The sequence below is a fragment of the Mya arenaria genome, chromosome 1, assembly GCF_026914265.1.
Source record: "Mya arenaria isolate MELC-2E11 chromosome 1, ASM2691426v1".
NCBI lineage: Eukaryota > Metazoa > Mollusca > Bivalvia > Myida > Myidae > Mya > Mya arenaria.
In genome coordinates, this window is record NC_069122.1 from 27,840,406 (window position 1) to 27,861,807 (window position 21,402).

At 37.1% G+C, this 21,402-nt stretch overlaps 1 protein-coding gene across 2 annotated transcripts; it reads left to right on the plus strand.

Moving 5' to 3' along the window:
• The first annotated feature begins 1,401 nt into the window (after positions 1-1,401).
• Positions 1,402-21,402, plus strand: LOC128209030 (solute carrier family 28 member 3-like). 2 transcript variants are annotated; one of them, XM_052912881.1, is made up of 14 exons: positions 1,402-1,604; positions 2,581-2,736; positions 5,672-5,793; positions 6,551-6,724; positions 8,082-8,226; positions 8,580-8,771; positions 9,353-9,514; positions 10,041-10,166; positions 10,575-10,705; positions 11,557-11,731; positions 13,087-13,171; positions 18,500-18,675; positions 19,606-19,786; positions 20,493-21,402. In XM_052912881.1, exons 1-14 carry the CDS (start codon positions 1,578-1,580, stop codon positions 20,513-20,515), a joined length of 1,875 nt encoding a protein of 624 aa, XP_052768841.1. In that variant the 5' UTR covers positions 1,402-1,577; the 3' UTR covers positions 20,516-21,402. The 2 variants fall into 2 exon arrangements, with proteins under 2 accessions (XP_052768841.1, XP_052768924.1); XM_052912964.1 differs by having other exon boundaries at positions 2,585-2,736.

The window sequence follows — 21,402 nt, forward strand, 5'->3', positions numbered from 1 at the left end:
ACCAGTAAGCGGATCACGCACATGTTTAAATTATTTAAATGTACATAATAATAAAATCTGAAACATCGGATCCTAGAAAGTTCATTCCGCACTTTCATAATGTTTCATAGAAGTTTATTCAAGACTGGTCATGTGCAACGTTTCGGACGTGTTTTTTTTGGATATGATACAAAAATGGGCACCGGTTCTTACATATGTAATATTTCAATGAAAAACATCATGACAAACTGAAACAATGGATCTGTTGGAAGTTTATTTGAACTTTCGTAATTGCATCTAAATTTAGTTAAGACGATTCGTACGTATGTTTGGCTTAGAAAAAATTATGAGCAGCGATTCGTGCACATGTATTATAACATGTACATCAATGGAAAATCAAAACAAAAGATCTTAGAAAGTGTATTTAACTTTCTAAATAGCATCTAGATTTATTCAAGATTGGTCGTGTGTGAGGTTTCATTAAAATGCACATCATTGCAAAACTGAATCAATGGATCTAAAATTTTATTTAAACTGTCTTAATTGCATTTAGATTTATTCAAGATGGGTCAGGTGTATCGGGTCGAAAGAGTTTTGGATAATATACAATTATTGGCAGCAGTTCTTGCCGATGTATTATTGAATAATACATCGATGAAAAACAAATGAAATAATGTAAGGTTATTTGAATGTTCTTAATTACATTTAGATTTATTCAAGATTAGTCTTGTGTATCGGTTGGTACATATTTTTTGAGTTTATACAATTATGTGCAGCAGTTCTTGCCGATGTATTATTGAACTATACATCATTAAATTAAAACTGAAGTTCATTTTACACTTTACTAAAAACAAATGTATTCAAAATTGGTCGTTTGTATCGATTTTAGATTTGATACAAACATAGGCACTAGTGTGTGCATGTATTATTTAATTAAGTGCACAAAAATGAAAAACTGAAACAATGGAAGTTTATTTAAACTTTCTTAATTGCTTTTAGATTTGTTCAAGATTGGTCGTGTGTATCGGTTCATACCTATATGGTTGAACTTTATACAATTATTGGAAGCAGTTCTTGCAATTATGTTATTTAAATAAACATCAATGAAAAGCTGCGGTTCATTTTACACTTTTCTAAATATTCAAGATAGGTCGCGTATACGTATTTTTGGATTTGATACTAACATGGTGAACAGTTCTTGTATATGTATAATTAAAATGAACATCAATGGAAAACTGAAACAATGGCTCTTAGGAAGTTTACTATTCTTTCGTAATTGCGTCTTACTCTATTCAAGATTAGTCGTGTGTGACGGTTCGTATACATATGGACCAATACATGAACCCATTTAAGTGAAGTTTATCGTCGCAATGTATGCATGTTTACGAAAGAAATGCATAGTGATAGTGGCATTCTGTGAAGTTTTTATGAACAAAGATAAATTCGACAACGGATCTTAGGAATTTATATAGCATTATAGATAGCACTGTTTCGAAAGAAAAATAAAGAACACCTTAAAAGTGATAATCTTGTAAGCCTTAAGCTAAAATATAAATAACTGTTATGTTGCAGATGGTGTCGTGAGAGATTATTTGAAAATGGATACAGACGTCATCTGTCCTGAGGTGAGGTTATGTTTAACAAAATTTAGTGACAACTTATTTAAGTTAGATTAGTATTTTATTTGTTAATTACAGTCGAAACCCGTTGGCTCGAACTCGCTTGGTTCGAAATCCTCGTTGGCTCGAACTTGATTTAGAGGACCGATTTCTTTAAACTGAAGGCTAACAGTCCCGCTTGGCTCGAAATTTATTATAGTATTTAAGCCGGTCCATGTGAGTTCGAGCCAACGTGGTTCGACTGTAGTTAACAGTAAATAATTTGAACAGAGGTAAATGCTCATGTATAAAATATACTATAACATCCCTCAACCGTCTCTCCCCTTGTTTCCCCTCCACCGTCTCTCCCTTTGCCACCCTCCACGGTCTCACCCTTTGTCCCATCCACCATCTATCCCTTGCCCCCTCCACAGTCTCTCCCCTTGTCCCATCCACCGTCTCTCCCCTCCCCTCCACTGTCTTTCCTCTGCCCCCCATCGTCACACCCCTTGCCACCTCCACCGTCTCTCCCCTTGTCCCATCCACCGTCTCTCCCATAACCCACCTCCACCGCCTCTCCGCTTGCCCCCCCCCCCCCCCTCTACCGTCTCTCCCCTTGCCCACATCCACCGTCTCTCTCCTTATCCCCTCCACCGTCTCTCCCCTTTCCCCCTCCACCGTCTATCCCCTTACCCCCTCCACCGTCTCTCCCCTTGCCCCCCTCCACCGTCTCTCCCCTTGCCCTCTCTACCGTCTCTCCCCTTGCCCACATCCACCGTCTCTCTCCTTACCCCCTCCACCGTCTCTCCCCTTGCCCCCTCCACCGTCTCTCGCCTTGCTACCTCCACCGTCCCTCCCCTTACCCCCTCCACCGTCTCTCCCCTTGCCCCCAACGTCTCTCCCCTTGCCCTTGCAGCGTTTTGTTTTTAATAAGTCAATGTCTCCAAAAAAACGAGAAATTCATAATTATATTCCAATTAACTAACTCTACATTCTACGTCAGCTAGAAGTTTCAAAGAAGGAGCCATCTAATAATGAGAATGGGGGAGTCATGCAGGAAGAAGAAGCCGGGCGTAACCATGGAGACGGGAGTTATGACAACACAACATGCTGCCATGATGGCAAAGACTCTGACAGCGTAGGAGTCGGTCAAGCGATTGTAAGAAAACTTTTACCAGTTTTAAAGAGTCGGAAAGCTTCACACGACGTGCAATAATTTTCAAGTCTCATTTTCTTTATACTGGCGTTAAAAACCAAAAAAAGTTTTTCCAATGTTAACGTTAAAGTGCGTTTCGGTAGTACATTACTCATTATTTTCGTCGTTTAGGTCGTCGTCGTCCTCCTCCTACTCCTCCTCATCATCTAGAAATAATTAATGAATAACAAAAATCTAAGCTGTGTGAAGTTGGCTGAACATACGACATTGGACATTGGACATTCAAGATCGAATGTTGTGCTGACACGACATTGGACATTGGACATTCAAAAGTGAAAGTCGTGCTAGCACGACATTGGACATTCACAATCGAATGTTGTACTAGCACGACATTGGACATTCAAGATCGAATGTTGTGCTGGCACGACATTGGACATTGGACATTCAAAAGTGAAAGTCGGGCTAGCACGACATTGGACATTCAAAATCGAATGTTGTGCTGGCACGACATTGGACATTGGACATTCAAAAATGAATGTCTTGCCAGCACGACATTGGACATTGGTATTTCAAAAATGAATGTCGTACGACATTGGACATTGGACATTCAAAATCGAATGTTGTGACTAATTGAGTCGTTAAAAATAAGTCGACAGGCAGTAATAGGTTACTTAATCGGCTCATTGACAATATTTCGTGTTATAATACGTAAAACCAGATAAAGTAGATGTAGGAACGATTACATTTATATTTTTTGGAATCATCAATGCATGTGTATATTTTTCATATGTCATCATATACTGTGAATAGAATTATCTTCACTTCGTTTATAAATGATACTGGATGTGTAGCAGTGGTGTGTAAACAATTAAGCTTATTAAAAGTATGCCATTTCGAAAGCATTATCACTGTTTGTCTACATATAATCCACGACCATTCATAAGTATATTCATTTGAATCTTTCTCTGCATATGTGACATCATGTCTATCTGAATCATGCTTAAGTTTCAAATATTGCGATGGAATCGTAATGACGATGCTCTCTTGGTGTTTATATATTTATAATGAGTCATTGCTTTTGTGATCTCTAACCCTTTATAAATAATTTTAAGACAATATCTCCAAAAAATAAATTCCGAAAATTACATGCCATCCGAATTAATTGGAAGTCGGTAGAAAACATTCATTCATAAAACATGTCATACATTGATTTGAATGTGCCAGAACGACTTTCATTTTTGAATGTCCAATGTCGTGCTGGCACGACATTCATTTATAACTGTCGAATGTCCAATGTCGTGACATCACGACTTTCACTTTTGAATGTCCAATGGTCAATGTCGTTCCAGCACAACATTCGATTTTAAATGTCCAATGCCGTGCCAGCACAACATTCGATTTTGAATCATTTTTGAAATCCCAATGTCTAATGTCGTGCTGGCACGACATTCATTTTTGAATGTCCAATGTCGTGCCAGCACGACTTTCACTTTTGAATGTTCAATGTCCAATGTCGTGCCAGCACAACATTCGATTTTGAATGTCCAATGTCCAATGTCGTGCCAGCACAACATTCGGTTTTGAATGTCCAATGTCCAATGTCGTGCTAGCACGACATTCATTTTTGAAATCCCAATGTCCAATGTCGTGCCAGCAAAACATTCATTTTTGAAAGTCCAATGTCCAATGTCGTGCTAGCGCGACTTTCACTTTTGAATGTCCAATGTCGTGCTTGCACGACATTCATTTTTGAAATTCCAATGTCCAATGTCGTGCTGGCACGACATTCATTTTTGAATGTCCAATGTCCAATGTCGTGCCAGCACAACATTCGATTTTGAATGCCCAATGTCCAATGTCGTGCTAGCACGACTTTCACTTTTGAATGTCCAATGTCGTGCTAGCACGACATTCATTTTTGAAATACCAATGTCCAATGTCCAATGTCGTGCCAGCAAAATATTCGAATTTGAATGTCCAATGTCCAATGTCGTGCTAACACGACATTCATTTTTGAAATACCAATGTCCAATGTCCAATGTCGTGTCAGCACAACATTCGATTTGAATGTCCAATGTCCAATGTCGTGCTACGACATTCATTTTTGAAATTCCAATGTCCAATGTCGTGCTGGCACGACATTCATTTTTGAATGTCCAATGTAGTGCTAGCACGACATTCATTTTTGAAATTCCAATGTCCAATGTCGTGCTGGCACGACATTCATTTTTGAATGTCCAATGTAGTGCTACCACGACATTCATTTTTGAATGTCCAATATAGTGCTAGCACGACTTTCATTTTTGAAATCACAATGTCCAATGTCCAGTGTCGTGCTGGCACGACATTTATTTTTGAATGTCCAATGTCGTGCTAGCACGACTTTCACTTTTGAATGTCCAATGTCGTGCCAGCACAACATTCGATTTTGAATGTCCAATGTCCAATGTCGTCCCAGCACAACATTCGATGTTGAATGTCCAATGTCGTGCCAGCACAACATTCGATTTTGAATGTCCAATGTCCAATGTCGTCCCAGCACAACATTCGATGTTGAATGTCCAATGTCGTGCCAGCACAACATTCGATTTTGAATGTCCAATGTCCAATATCGTGCTGGCACGACATTCATTTTTAAATGTCCAATGTCCAATGTCGTGCCAGCACGACTTTCACTTTTGAATGTCCAATGTCCAATGTCGTGCCAGCACAACATTCGATCTTCAATGTCTAATGTCCAATGTCGTATGTTTAGCTAACTTCACACAGCTAATAAAGCTAAGTGTAGATTATCATCGCACTTGGGTATTGTAAACAAAGCTCGTTGACACCATTTTCTGTAACGCAATTTGCTATTCAGAACCGACGATGGTTTGACGTCACTGTAACGTTCATACAGGGAACCTTTACTGTAAGTACGTTTTATTTCTATATCCAGATGTCTATGAGGGAACGGGTGTACGTGGCATTTAAGAGGAAGGAGAAAGTTGTGAACAACGGAACAGCGATACTAGCTATTTTCCTCTATTTTGCTTATGTCGCTTATGCGTTTTATTATAGGTAATACCTAGCTTCGAAATAAGATACTGAATTCACTATTTGTAAGTTAGTGTTTATTTTTGTTTTACAAACAACTTAGCTGGGTGGCTGAGTGAAGCCAGTCGCCGAATTTATTGTTTAGAAGATCAAAAATAAATGCTTTCTTGTTGTTAAGCGAAAAATGCCTCTATACTAGCCACGAATGCGCGAGCTTCTAAATAAGTAAAAAAAAACAATTTAAAATGCATGGACATTGGGCGTTTGTCATCTGTTCAGTGGATATAGGGTTGTAAGAGTTCTTCTAAATGATTAATGTGAATTTTCCCCGGCGATTCCATTCCGAGTAAGAACACCATGTACTTTAATTTACATCAAATGGAACACAGGAAAAACGCATTGAGAACAATTTCATACACTGGTAATTGGTAGTCCATAGTCATATAAATTAAATGCCAACAGCATCATAACATACTGCGAAGGAATAAAACTGAATATAGTCAAACCCCGTTACCTCGAACTCGCTTGGCTCGAATTCATCGTTGGCTCGAACTATATATAAAGGACCGATTTATTCACACTGAAGGTTAACAATCCCGCTTGGCTCAAAGTTTCTGAGGCTCGAGGTATTTTCGTCGGTCCCTGTGAGTTCGAGCCAAAGGAGTTCGACTAAACATTTGGTTCATCAAAGATATTCAACATATTCATAAACAACTAGATAATTTCATGAATAATTATCAATATTATACATAACACAATATACACCCAAATTAATGCACAGGTTTGGTGACGAAGGTTCGTGGCGTCTGCTCGGGGTTACCGCCTTTATCGTACTGTATATTACGTGGTCCAGGCTGCACGGGGTCTACGGGGAACAGATGAACGCCTGGTGGAAAAGGGGCCGTGGATTCAGGAATTCGGTTACTGCCAGGAGAAGTAGGCTTGTGATAACTTGGTAATATAACTGATCAGCAGCCCGATATTTGTTAAGTAATTAAGCTTTGTATTAACAATTATTGTATCGTTAATAATATTTTGAACGAATTATCTCCTGATAAGGAGATCCTATCTCTTAAATAAGAGATACTTAGACCTGATTAGGATATGCTAAGTCCTAATAAGGAAATATGAACAAGTTTCTCGAACAATTTCATGTCCCTTGGCTTTATAATATGATCAAGTTATTTCACTCCTGATTTTGGTAGAAGAAGTAATTCTCTCCCTTTAAGAGTTAAGAAGGTACGTATATCACGATGAACTAGTTTTTTGTTTAGTGAAACTAAGTAATTTTACGTATTGATATAGGAACTTAAAGATATAACGCTTAAACTATTTCGGCGTCATAATGGAGGAGTAGCTACCACAGGCATACTAAGATTCTTTATAAAACTTTCAGTTTCGGATATGGCTTCTCTATGGGGGCATATTTCTGCCACCAGATAACCATATAATTAACTAGTTATTTTTTCAGTAAATAAAAGATCATAACGGGAAATAAATGCATGTTAGTGCCTACAACTGCCATTCTTGTATTGTTTTACCAGCTTAATTTTAAGTCGTTAACTAGTACGTAACTAATTAACCACATAATTAACTAGTTAGTTAAGTAATTAACTAGTTACGTAACTAGTTAACCAGTTACCAGTTAGCGATATTTTGGATAAGTGGTAAGTGATTAACTAGTTACGTAACTAGTTAACTACATACCTAACTAGTTATGTAAGTGATTAACTAGTTACGCAACTAGTTAACTACATACCTAACTAGTTATTTAAGTGATTAACTAGTTACGCAACTAGTTAACTACATACCTAACTAGTTATTTAAGTGATTAACTAGTTACGCAACTAGTTAACTACATACCTAACTAGTTATTTAAGTGACTAACTAGTTACGTAACTAGTTAACTACATACCTAACTAGTTATTTAAGTGATTAACTAGTTACGTAACTAGTTAACTACATACCTTACTAGTTATTTAAGTGACTAACTAGTTACGTAACTAGTTAACCGCTTAACATTAAGCTGGTAAAATAATAGAAGGATGGCAGTTGTAGGCACTAACATGCATTTATTTCCCGTTATGATAACCATATAGCTAACTAGTTAATTAAGAGGTTAACTAGTTACGTACCTAGTTAGCCTCTTAATTAACTAGTTAGTTATATGGTTATCTGGTGGCAGAAGTATACCACCATACTTCTCAGTTCCGCAAATTATAAATTTAATAGCAGATCAAACGTTCTTATCGAAATTTTTGTTCTCTGATGCAATTCATGACGTCAGATTAAATCAGGAAGTATAATTTCAGGGTATTACGGATCGCTGTGTTCGCGTTTCTGGTCGTGTATGTGGTGCTGGACATCGCGATAGAGCAGCCGGAGAATCTGGTGTCCGTGGCGGGGCTCGCTATTTTTTTACTGATCTTCTACTTGACATCCGTCAATCCCGCTATGGTAGGTACATTATCATAATTAAACTCATCCTCACCACAGAATCTATCCCCTCTCCTTTTCGTCTTCAATATAATGATTTTATATAATCATCATCATCATCATCATCATCATCATCATCATCATCATCATCATCATCATCATCATCATTATCATCATCATCATCATCATCATCATCATCATCATCATCATCATCATCATCATCATCATCATCATCATCATCATCAATCTTAATTGCTGTCGTCTTGGCCGCAATCATCTAAATGATGCTTTTCATCATCGAAATTCAAATATATCGACTATCTAATCAGAAAGTGTTGGGTCAGGCCTTGTATTTATTTTTTATACCTCATCAGGTGAACTGGCACACGGTCTTCTGGGGAATCGCCCTTCAGTACTTGTTTGCCCTGCTCATTCTGCGGACCACCTGGGGCTACAACATGTTCAAATGGCTGGGGGATAGAGTCACCGAATTCTTAAACCATGCGATGGCCGGTGTCTTGTTTGCTTTTGGTACAACGTATGAAGACCATTTCTTTGCAATGAAGGTAGGTAGAGCTCTTTTACCAAACGATGAATGATGTTTAAGACCAAGCGACGGTTGATGTCTTGTTTTATTTGTGTGCATCGAATGGAGACCATTTATTTACGATAAAGATAAGAAGAGTTCTAAGACCAAGCGACAATTGGTGCCTTATTTTCTTTGTGTGCATCGTATGGAGACCATTTCTCAGCAATTTCGGTATCAAAGTGTAAAATAGTAATAAGTGTTTTAGGATGCATTGCAGGAAAGAAAACTGGTGTCAAAACATGAGCGAGTCCCTTTTATAAGTTGATTCGTGGTAACACACTGTCAATCCAGGGGTCGCAGGTTCGATTCCCCGCCGCACCACTAAAAACCAGTAATTGTCTTCCGGGAGGGACGTTAAATGGGGGTCTCGTCTGACACTACTATATACTGATGCACTTTTAAGTACCAGGGTAGCTCTAACCAGGGTTGCATTTTGTCTGTGTACTATGCTTCAAAACCTAATACATGTATAAATAACAATATTAAGCACTCGCCGAATGAGCAAGGCCCGAGTCCGAGCATAAATAACCTTACACCCCATACTATTGTTTAACACAGGTTTCTTCCATCGTGGCCTTCTTCTTCACTGTGATTAACATCCTCTACTACCTGGGGGTGATGCAGGCGGTCATAAGGGTCCTGGGGCGGTCCCTGTCATTCTGTATGGGAACCACGCCCGGAGAATCCATCAGTGCCGCGGCTAACATATTCCTCGGAATGGTAGGTTGCTCTTTATTTTAAAGTTTGGCACAGCAAACATTTGTTCTTGGAATTGCATTTTTCTTAGTCTTCTCGACGTCTTTATTTCTATGGCTTTATTAACCATCTAGCTGTCTGCAGCTAAACACTCATTAAGTTGAGAGCCAGATTGTACTGTCAACTTTTATATAAAATATTTTTAGTTTACCAACTTGTTGTTCGTGGAAATACTTTGAATGTGGTTATTGGCAAGTTTTATTGATTTAAATGGTGTATAGTCAAAGATATTTACGTTTGTTTTCAATTCATTACAATGTAATTCATCTAAACGACAGATCAGAATATTTACTTTCTTATATAGTCGAACTCCGTTGGCTCGAACAAACAGGGACTGGCGAAAATACCTCGAGTCTCGGGAAAATCGAGCTAAGTCGTAGTTGTTACATTAAGTAGGAAAAGATCGGTCCTTAAACATCCAGATCAAGCCAAAGAGAAAATCAAACCAAGCGAGTTTGACTGTATATAAGTTAAGCTTGAACATTTCTAGACGGATGGTCCCATGATGCTCCGTCCTCTTCTGAAGAACATGACGAAATCAGAGCTGCATGCCATCATGGTTGGAGGGTTTGCTACCATTGCGGGGAGTGTCCTAGGGGCATATATTACATTTGGGGTACGTTTTGCTGCAAACTTTATAATCATATAATCATATACTAGACCAGGGGTGGTATTCAATATACAACTTAAGTCAATGCTATGGTCATACATCATTGACTACATTCACTGTTTAGGTCCGTTATTTATACCGAACAATCCGACTATGTCTCCTATTTACGGCCACTAAACGCCAGTTCCACCTCTTCTATTCCGATTTTTGAAATAGGTCCGTTCATTAAAATTATCAAGTACGTATAAATCATACTCACGTGTTTAGAAATAAACACAAGGCACAGCTGCACCGCGAAGTGTCTAAAGCTCATTTTCTCTGCACCACCGATCAGTGGTGGAGCTGACGTTTAGTGGCCAAGCAATTGTTCCATATTGTACGACGATCCACTGTTAAGAGTTATCTACCATTCAGGTTCCGGCGAACCACCTGTTGTCCGCCAGTGTTATGAGTGCGCCGGCGGCCCTTGCCGTTGCCAAGCTTTCTTACCCGGAAATGGAGAAAACCAAAGCTTCTCACACCGACTATGCGAGTCTGGAAAAAGGGTTTGCAAGTTAATTACGTATTTAAAAACGTTGGTTGTCCTGTTAGTGCAGTGGTAAGTACACTCGCTTCTCAACAAGGCGACCTGGATTCGAATCCCGGATTGAGCGCATGTGAGTTTGGTTTGTGGTCACCAAGCCGGACAAGTGGGTTTCTTCCGGGTACTTCGGTTTCTCCAACAAAACATGGCCACATTCTTGTGTAACATCGTGCCAACGAGAGTGATAAACATAATGTTGTAATAACTTGTTTTACAATCGTTGTAAACTAAATAAGTTAAAACTGAACGTATTTAAATATATTTTTGCACGTAGCCTAGGACAGATAAATGAATGGTTATTCTATTGAGCAAACATTTAAAATGACACTATTATTCAAAATCAATACATACCCATGTATAACAAACATAATTTTTGATTGATAAACCTTAAACTTCTTATTAAATAATGCATTTATGGAAAATATTAATCACTGTTAACAAGAATGTCACTTTGTATTTAATAGCATAAAAATAAAATATATTCAATGATTGGTGAGTGCTAAAAGGTTTATTGTGATCTACTATAGTCTCATAAGGTAGAAATATCGTGTTTGCTGCACATTTCCTTTAAATTAAAATCGGTATCCTTCATAAAAGCCAACGTTTTTTGACATTTTTTACCCTCTTTGGTATATTAAAACAATTGTATTAATTGTGGTAAATCTTATTTGGGACTAAGAGTGCATCTTTTATGTCTGTCAGTTGCTGCTGCAACATTTGAAAACAATACAAACTAGTTACATAACACTATATGACTAATAAGGAAATGCGTTAACCTTGATATGTATATTGTTTATGTTATTTTTATGCCAGTCCAGAACACAACATAATAGAAGCGGCGTCAAATGGTGCCACAGCCAGCCTTAAAATGATCGGCTCTATTTTAGTCAACGTGATCGCCTTCCTGTCGTTACTTGCTTTTCTAAACGCGACGTTGGCGTGGATTGGTTACAGGGTTGGGATTCATGACCCAGATCTCAGTTTTGAGGTTTGTTAACGTTTTCCAAGTTCCATTAAATGTTTTTATTATATGCTTTCCGATGGTTTACAGAGAATTACCAGTGGAATAAAAATGGTATTACACTATTTAAAACAGTGAAATATCATTTTGATATTTATCACTGTTTTGAAATTTTAGCCCGCTCTCAATTCCAAATCAAACGTCAGCGCGCATAGTGCTGGGCACAAATTCAACGACGTCATTTCCGAAATGACTTTAGGTTTGCATAAAATATGTCTGAAAAATAACAATTTATAGTCATTTTATACCTTTTTTAAGCATATAATAAAAAGAAAAATTGTTGTTGTTTTTCAGTATAAGATTGCAATATAGTTCACCTCGTGAACACCAAAAGTAATTATTTCACTCGTGGCTACGTCACTCGTGCAATATAGCTTTTGGTGCTCACCCAGGGAAATATATCACGATCTTAAACTGAAACAAACAATTATCCTCAATTTATTTACAATAGTTTTATCAGCGCGCTAAAGTTCCAAAATCGCAGCCAAGAGTTCTTACTGCACGAACGCATGAAAAATAAGAATCAATCCTTATATTTACATTTTCCCTTTAAAGCCAAATTCACAATTACCACACAAAATAAAGTGATGAAAGTATTTTCGAGTTTATCAAAAAAATAAAAATATCGTGATTTTTTTTATTTAATTCGTGTTTTTATTTCTCGCGAGACTCCGCCTAGAGAGGTCACGAGCGGTTCATGCACAATGAACGGAAATTATATCGTTCAGAAAATCAAGTGTGAATGTAAATACAAAACAATGTAAACCACTGGGACAAGCCCGGTAGTCAAACATTCAACTATAAACCCTTTGTGACGTCATAACAATAAGTCTCAGCCAAGGAAGATGGGTTGTTGATTGTTTTGTCCCTGATCTTGTATTTGACTAAGACACTTAGATAAAGCATACCTTTTGTAAACAAAAGTTGTTAAATTTACATTTGATCAATTGACACATTTGAAAGTCAACCTGTTTGTATCGATTTGTGCTACGGACAATATGGTCTTAAAATTGGTTATGGCTGCTAGAAATTCCCATTGAGGTTTTCAATGGATTAAAGGATCATCCTCCATTTTAATTCACATGGCCTCTTGAACATTTCATTATTAATGTTCTGGATTTTTGTACTGTCCTGTCACTGTGATGTAGTGGTTAGAGTCCCCGCCTTCTATTTCACCCCTGCTGCTTGTCTAACTGTATTTTTTATTTGATTATTTTTCTATTTTTGTGATTTTTTTATGAAATTAATTTCATGTTTCATGATTTTCAATATTTGCCGATATGTCCTATATTTGATGACATAAGCAATGCAATTGATTCCAGCTGATATGTTCCTACGTGTTGTTTCCTGTGTCATTCTTCATGGGTGTTGAAACATCTGACTGCAGGAAGGTTGCGGAGTTAGTAGGTACGTCTAACATATATCATACAGCAGGTGTTTATCATACAGCAGGTGTTTATCATACAGTAAATGTTTATCATACAGTAAATGTTTATCATACAGTAAATGGATATCGTAAAGTATATGGATGTCATAGAGTAGATTCATGTCATACAGTAGGTGCAAGTCTCACAATAGATGCATGTCATACAGTAGATGTATGTAATACAGTAGGTGTATGTCATACAGTAGATGCATGTCACACAGTAGATGTATGTCACACAGTAGATGTATGTCATACAGTAGATGCATGTTATACAGTAGATGCATGTCACACAGTAGATGCAAGACTCACAGTAGATGCATGTCATACAGTAGATGCATGTCATACAGTAGATGCATGTCAAAGAGTAGATGTATGTCATACAGTAGATGCATGTCATACAGTAGATGCATGTCATACAGTAGATGCATGTCATACAGTAGATGCATGTCTCACAGTAGATGCATGTCATACAGTAGATGCATGTCATACAGTAGATGCATGTCACACAGTAGATGCATGTCTCACAGTAGATGTATGTCATACAGTAGATGCATGTCACACAGTAGATGCATGTCACACAGTAGATGTATGTAATACAGTAGATGCATGTCACACAGTAGATGTGTGTCACACAGTAGATGTATGTCATACAGTAGATGCATGTCATACAGTAGATGCATGTCACACAGTAGATGTATGTCATACAGTAGATGCATGTCATACAGTAGATGCATGTCATACAGTAGATGCATGTCAAAGAGTAGATGCATGTCATACAGTAGATGCATGTCATACAGTAGATGCATGTCAAAGAGTAGATGTATGTCATACAGTAGATGCATGTCATACAGTAGATGCATGTCATACAGTAGATGCATGTCATACAGTAGATGCATGTCATACAGTAGATGCATGTCTCACAGTAGATGCATGTCATACAGTAGATGCATGTCATACAGTAGATGCATGTCACACAGTAGATGCATGTCTCACAGTAGATGTAAGTCATACAGTAGATGCATGTCACACAGTAGATGCATGTCACACAGTAGATGTATGTCATACAGTAGATGCATGTCAAAGAGTAGATGCATGTCAAAGAGTAGATGCATGTCACACAGTAGATGCATGTCTCACAGTAGATGTAAGTCATACAGTAGATGCATGTCACACAGTAGATGCATGTCACACAGTAGATGTATGTCATACAGTAGATGCATGTCAAAGAGTAGATGCATGTCAAAGAGTAGATGCATGTCACACAGTAGATGCATGTCAAAGAGTAGATGCATGTCACACAGTAGATGCATGTCATACAGTAGTAGATGCATGTCATAAGTAGATGTATGTCTCACAATAGATGCATGTCATAGAGTAGATGTATGTCATACAGTAGATGTACGTCTCACAATAGATGCATGTCATACAGTAGTAGATGCATGTCATAAGTTGATGTATGTCTCACAATAGATGCATGTCATAGAGTAGATGTATGTCATACAGTAGATGTATGTCTCACAGTAGATGCATGTCATACAGTAGATGTATGTCTCACAGTAGATGCATGTCATACAGTAGATGCATGTCATACAGTAGATGTATGTCTCACAGTAGATGCATGTCATAGAGTAGATGTATGTCATACAGTAGATGCATGTCAAAGAGTAGATGTATGTCATACAAAAAATGGATGTCATGCAATGGATGGACGTCATACAGTAGATGGATGTCATACAGTAGATGTATGTCGTACAATAGACGAATGTCATTCAATAGATGTATGCCGTACAATATATTAATGTCATACAATGATGTTTATTATACCTCACTTTTGTCTACAATGGTAAAATCCCAATACCCGAAAAAGAGATATTTTGACTGTCAAAAACATTTTCAACCTTTTTGACAGGCGACCAAGCGAAGATTCACTGTCACGTCATGTGACCACAGTGACATTTTGAATATAAGAGCTAATAACTGCATCAATATTTTAGCTAAATCATGACGTGATTGCCTTCCTTATACACATACAACAGTGACGTCACTATTCAATGTGTACACAAACACATCACACGACAGGAACTCTCAGTTTTTGAAGGAATTTAAGCATAATTAACGGTGGAATTTTGTTCTAGATATAATTATTTTATTATGTTATATTTTGTTTATCTTGTTAAACTTGTTTAATTAAATTAATTAAAAACATTTTAAAGCTTTTTATGAACTTAATTGTGTAAGGTATAATACAACAAATATCATATGGCAGCATGTGTGACATTGATATTGTCAACCCTCGAAACAAAATGTCACTCTCAGCTTACGCCTCGGGTGACATTCTGCTCCCGATTTGACAATATCAATGTCACACATGCTGCCATATGATATTTATATAATGTCATGCAGTAGATGAATACCACACAGTAGATGTATGTCATACAATAGATGGATGTCATACAAAAGATGAATGTCATACAATAGTTGTATGTCATACAGTAGATGGATGTCATTCAATGTATGGACACCATACAGGTGATGGATGTCATACAATCGATGTATGTCATACAGTAGATCTATGTCATACTGTAGATGAATGTCATACAATAATGGGTGTCATACAATAGATGGATGCCATACAGTAGATGGATGTCATACAATTGATTGATGTCATACAGTTGATGGATGTCACACAATGGATGGACGTCATACAGTAGATGGATGTCATACAATAGTTGGATGTCATACAGTCGATGGATGGTATACAGTATTAATAATATCTGTCATGTGTTCCCGTTCCGGATCGAAAAATCCGACCCGAGGGCACCTGCGTTGCCAGGTAACAAGGCTTGCCGAGTTACCGGCTACGCAGCGGGCCCGAGGGTCGGATTTTTCTATCCGGAACGGACACACATGATAGATCTTTTTTCTAGCATACCTTAAATTACATTTTTTGTGAAGAAAGTACATAAGAAAGCGCGTTTTTGTACATTTCACCAAAAAGCGCGTGCGATGATGTTTACTGACGTCATGACGCGCAGTAATTTGTATTCACTGCATACGTCAATAAGTTCCTTCGCTATCACGTCTTTTAAGGGTCATTTTGTTCTGTTTTTAAGGAATATTTTTGTAAAGTTAATGTTAAAGGAACTCATCTATTGAAATCTCATAACTATGGTTACATTAAGTGTTTAATATAAGAAATTGAAAGTATTACGTCACAGCGCGTGACTCGTCTGGCATGGGGGGATGTCAAATGGAGTTTTCCAGCACGGCTGAAATCACCGGAAATGCCTATCCGGTGTGCTAGAAATGTATGTCACACAATGGATGGATGTCATACAGCATATGTATGTCATACAGTAGATGTTAATCATACAGTAGATGGATGTCATACAATCGATGGATGGCATACAGTAGATGAATGCCATACAATAGATGGATGTCATACAACGGATTGGTGTAATACGATCGACGGTTGTCAGACTGTAGATGGATGCCATACAATTGATGGATGTCATACAGTAGTTGGATGTCTTAAAATGGATGGGTGGCATACAGTAGATGGATGTGATACAGTAGATGGGTGTCATACAGTAGATGGATGTCACATAATGGATGGACGTCATACAGTCGATATATGTCATACAGTAGATGGATGTCACACAATGGATGGACGTCATACAGTAGATGGATGTCATACAATAGATGTATGTCATACAGTAGATAGATTTCATACAATAGATGAATGTTATACAATGATGGATATCATACAGTTGATGGATGTCATACAATAATTGATGTCATACAGTAAATGAATGTCATACAGTAGATGTAGGTTACACAGTGGTTGGATGTCATACAGTAGATGGATGTCATGCAATAGATGTATATCATACAGTCGATATATGTCATACAATAGATGTATGTCACATAATGGATGGATGTCATTCAGTATATGGATGTCATACAATAGATGGATGCCATACAATGGATGGATGTCAGACAGAAGATGGATGCCATACAGTAGATGGATGTCATACAATAGATGGATGTCATGCAATGGATGGGTGTCATGCAGTATATGGATGTCATACAGTAGATGGATGTCATACAGTAAATGGATGTCATACAATGGATGGGTGTCATACAGTATATGAATGTCATGCAGTAGATGGATGTCGTACAGGAGATGGATGTCATACAGTAGATGGATGTCATAAAGTAGATGGATGTCATACAGTAGATGTTTACCATACAGTAGATGTTTGCCATACAGTAGATGGACGTCACACAGTAGATTCATTTTGCCATGCAGTAGATGTGTATCACTCAATAGATGTAAGTCACACCTTAGATATAGAACATACAGAAGCTGTAAGTCACATATAGATGATACACTGTACACCAGCCGTGTAGTTAGTAGGTCAGCCCATAATTGTAATTTCATACAATACATATAAGGATGTACGTATTCTTTCTGAAATGGTACTCTAATGGTCTATTTTTAAATACCTTTGAAACATTACACAAATTAACTTAGTATTCTTACTATGCTGTATTAAACAATAAAAGCTATATGATATTTTTGTACTGATGCTTTCCAGTGACACAAATTCTAATTAATTTATGAATGACATGCATTTTGGGTCGGTGGCTTTTTATTACCAATTGAAGATGCACCATTACTCTTAAAAATATTTACCACAATTAAAACAATTGTTTTAATATATTAATATATCAAAAGGGATGATTAAATGTAGAAAACAATAGTTTTTATGAAGAGTGCCGAGTTAAATTTGAAAGAAAGGTGCAGAAATACACGGTATTTCTAACTTATGAAACGGTAGATAACAGTAAATCTTTTAGCATTCACCAATCATTTAATATTTTTGCGTTTTCAGCTATAAAATACAAGGTTACAATCTTGTTGTTAGTAATTGATATTATCCATAAATGCATTATTTAGTAAGTAGTTGAAGGTTTGTCACTCAAAATTTATGTTTGTTATAAATGTATATGTATTGATTTTAAATAAGAGTCTCACTTTAAATTTACCAATCTAACGGTCGACTTGCCTTGACTTGACTTGAGTTGACTTGACTAGTGCATACACTTTAATGAGAGGCCCTAAACTATAAAACGTTTTTGTTTAAGACACTGCAACGTCTTTGGAATGATTGTAATTGACTATACATGTATAATGATAAAAAACATTCAAACCTTAGTGCTTCTGATATGCAATGCATTTGAAGTTCAGTTTGCATTTCGTTGGATGTATTTAAAAATGATCAAGTTACATATTGAAATTCCAGGTGTCAAAACGTTTACGAACGAGTTTATTGCGTACAGTAAATTGAAGGTCCTTATTGCCAACAGAAAAGCTCTTACTAACTACACAGATGTATACAACGCCACAGACTGGTACTGGAACAACAACGACATTATCCTTAATACTACTGGTCAAATATTGGACGGAGGCATTATCTCGGTAAGTTTGATAAGAATAATGCTGACTTTACCTATCTCCGTAAATCCATTGTAGATAAATGAAAAGACATATTCGGAACTTCTCGGCCATTTTCCATCAAAAACAGGACGGTTTGCTATGTCAGAAATCTTTACATTTAACTACGCTGCAAGTAGATCGCGTAGTAATTTCCATTTTGCAGTTGAACTTAATGATGTGATATTATTTTTGGGAATCTTCATTTTTAATGAATCAATTTAAATTTTGTTATGCGCTGTACAGACCTTTATAAACTCAACAACAATAACTAACGTGTTATCATCATGTAGTGTTTTTGGTAATTTGTTGGCATGCTGAACAATTCTCTGTGATATCTTGAATACTATCATATTGCATGAAAACATATTATAATGAGAATATCATTGCAAACCTCAACACAATATTTGAAACAAACACATGTAAGGGCATTGATTGGGCCAGGAGTTTTACCAACTTCAGTTACGGTTATCTCCCTCCCATGCATTATCTAAAAGACAACTGCCGCTTGGACAATAGGCCGATTGTTCAGAACTTTGTTAAAGTTAACAACTTCGTTAATGTAATCATTGTTAACTTTCAAATCGGTATTGCTTTGAAATTTGCATGCGAATTACCAAGATTTAAGACAAGTATTTCAGCTGTACTTGTTTTATTTAAATAAATGAGTACATCAATAGTTCACCTTTAAAAGTTTACAGTGATGTCGTTAATTCCGTTGTTAACTTTAATAAAGTTCTGAAACATCGGGTTAATGGGTTATAACTGAAATACGAGCAATCATAAGAATTATCCTTATACGCCCCTTATTAGCAAATATTTTTTCTGCGACTAAACACACTCTTTAAAGATTTGTTTTTGAAAGGTTCTTTTATTTGTTCATACACTTAAATTACTCACAATGGTCGACTACAGGAGAAGTCCGAGATCATATCCACCTACGCCCTTTGTGGTTTCGCCAACTTTGGTTCCATCGGAATCACACTGGGTGGATTTGGAGCACTGGCCCCAACCCGCAGACCGGAATTGACAAAGATGGTGATGCGGGCCATGATTTGCGGAAATGTGGCGTGCTTCCTTACCGCTTGCATAGCTGGTAAATGAACGTTAACCCGAACTCGCATGGCTCAAATTCCTCGTTGGCTCGAACTGAATGTAAAGGACCGATTTCTATAAACTGAAGGTTAGCAATTCCGCTTGGCTCGAATCTTCCGAGGTTCGAGGTTTTTTCGCCGGTCCCAGGTCGAGCCAACGGGGTTTGACTGTATATACAACGCAATATGATACATGTTTTAGTGAAAGTAATGGAAATAAAACCAATCGCTTCGGACCTCCTTGCAACTAATAACCGATTAGACATCTCACAAACACTGAACGAAATGAAACTAAAGACTGAAGTGTATTATTCTTAAGGCTGAATTATCGCTACGTCGCCATGAGAGCTGCCTTAATCCCGGCCTATTTTTTTTTTAAAAAAATAACAAAATGATATATGATTCCCATTGTGCTTTTCTTTATTGTAACCTCTAATGAGCTAACGCATAGGCTATCAAGTAATGATCACTTTCATGTCAAATTTAAGAGACCTTTAGTGTCCTACGCTGTTGGTTGACGTTATAAGAAGTTCAAGTGTCGACAATAAAATGGGTTTGCAGTCAAAATGGCCGTCGATGAATGCAGGAGGTCGAATGACGTCATCGTATAATGTCTGTATATAATGTCTGTATATAATGTTTGTTTATAATGTTTGTTGACGAACGAAACGCTGATCACAATACTTGCAGTCTAACTGGTTTTTGCAGGTCTGTTGTACAAGCCAGTGTAAGATGTAGGAAGTCATTTTAGCAGCAGCAGCAGCAGCAGCAGCAGCAGCAGCAGCACCACCACCACCACCACCACCAACAACAACAACAACAACAGAAGCAGCAGCAGTAGCAGCAGTAGCAACACTAGGAGTTGCACCACCACCAATTATATTTTCATTATTATCACTAATGTTCAATGCCAGAATGGTTCGTAACATCTTTGAAGAATAAGAATGTCTGTTTCTTTTTTTGCGGCGGGAGTTACTCCTCCCCCTGTATTTATTGTAGCATTACAAAATTTACCAAAACTAGCATTGCAGCCGACAAATAACGGACTTCCGTTACGCTTTGTTTATGAGACATGTTTACATACAATGGAGTTATTAAACATAGTATCCATACGCTGTATGTAATTGAAAATTATTTCAACAGAACAGAACACAATGTTTATTTGACTTAAGCATATTGCGCTCATCGTTATAAACACAAAACAAATATAAAATATGCCTGAAAGAACAAATAATAATTTTGCAATATATTATTTACAAACAAATTATACAATGCTGTGAAAAACTAAAGCTAATTTAACAGAACTGTATGTGACGAAGTCTTTACGGGTGATTTTATATACTTAAGTCTCTTATTTAAAAAGTTTTGATACAAAATTAGCTAATCTTATTAACAGAGGTTTAGGAATTACGATCCTTATGGACCAAAGCATTACTCTATCATATTGGGTTACATACAACTAAATATATGCGATATTCGTCGACTGGATTGTGTGTACCATAGTATTGGCTACTGTTTTATATGTGTATATATGTACATATAATCTGAAATATATGTTCAAGAAAATGTTTATAAAACAACAACTCGAATAAATATTATTTTAACAATAACCGTTTTG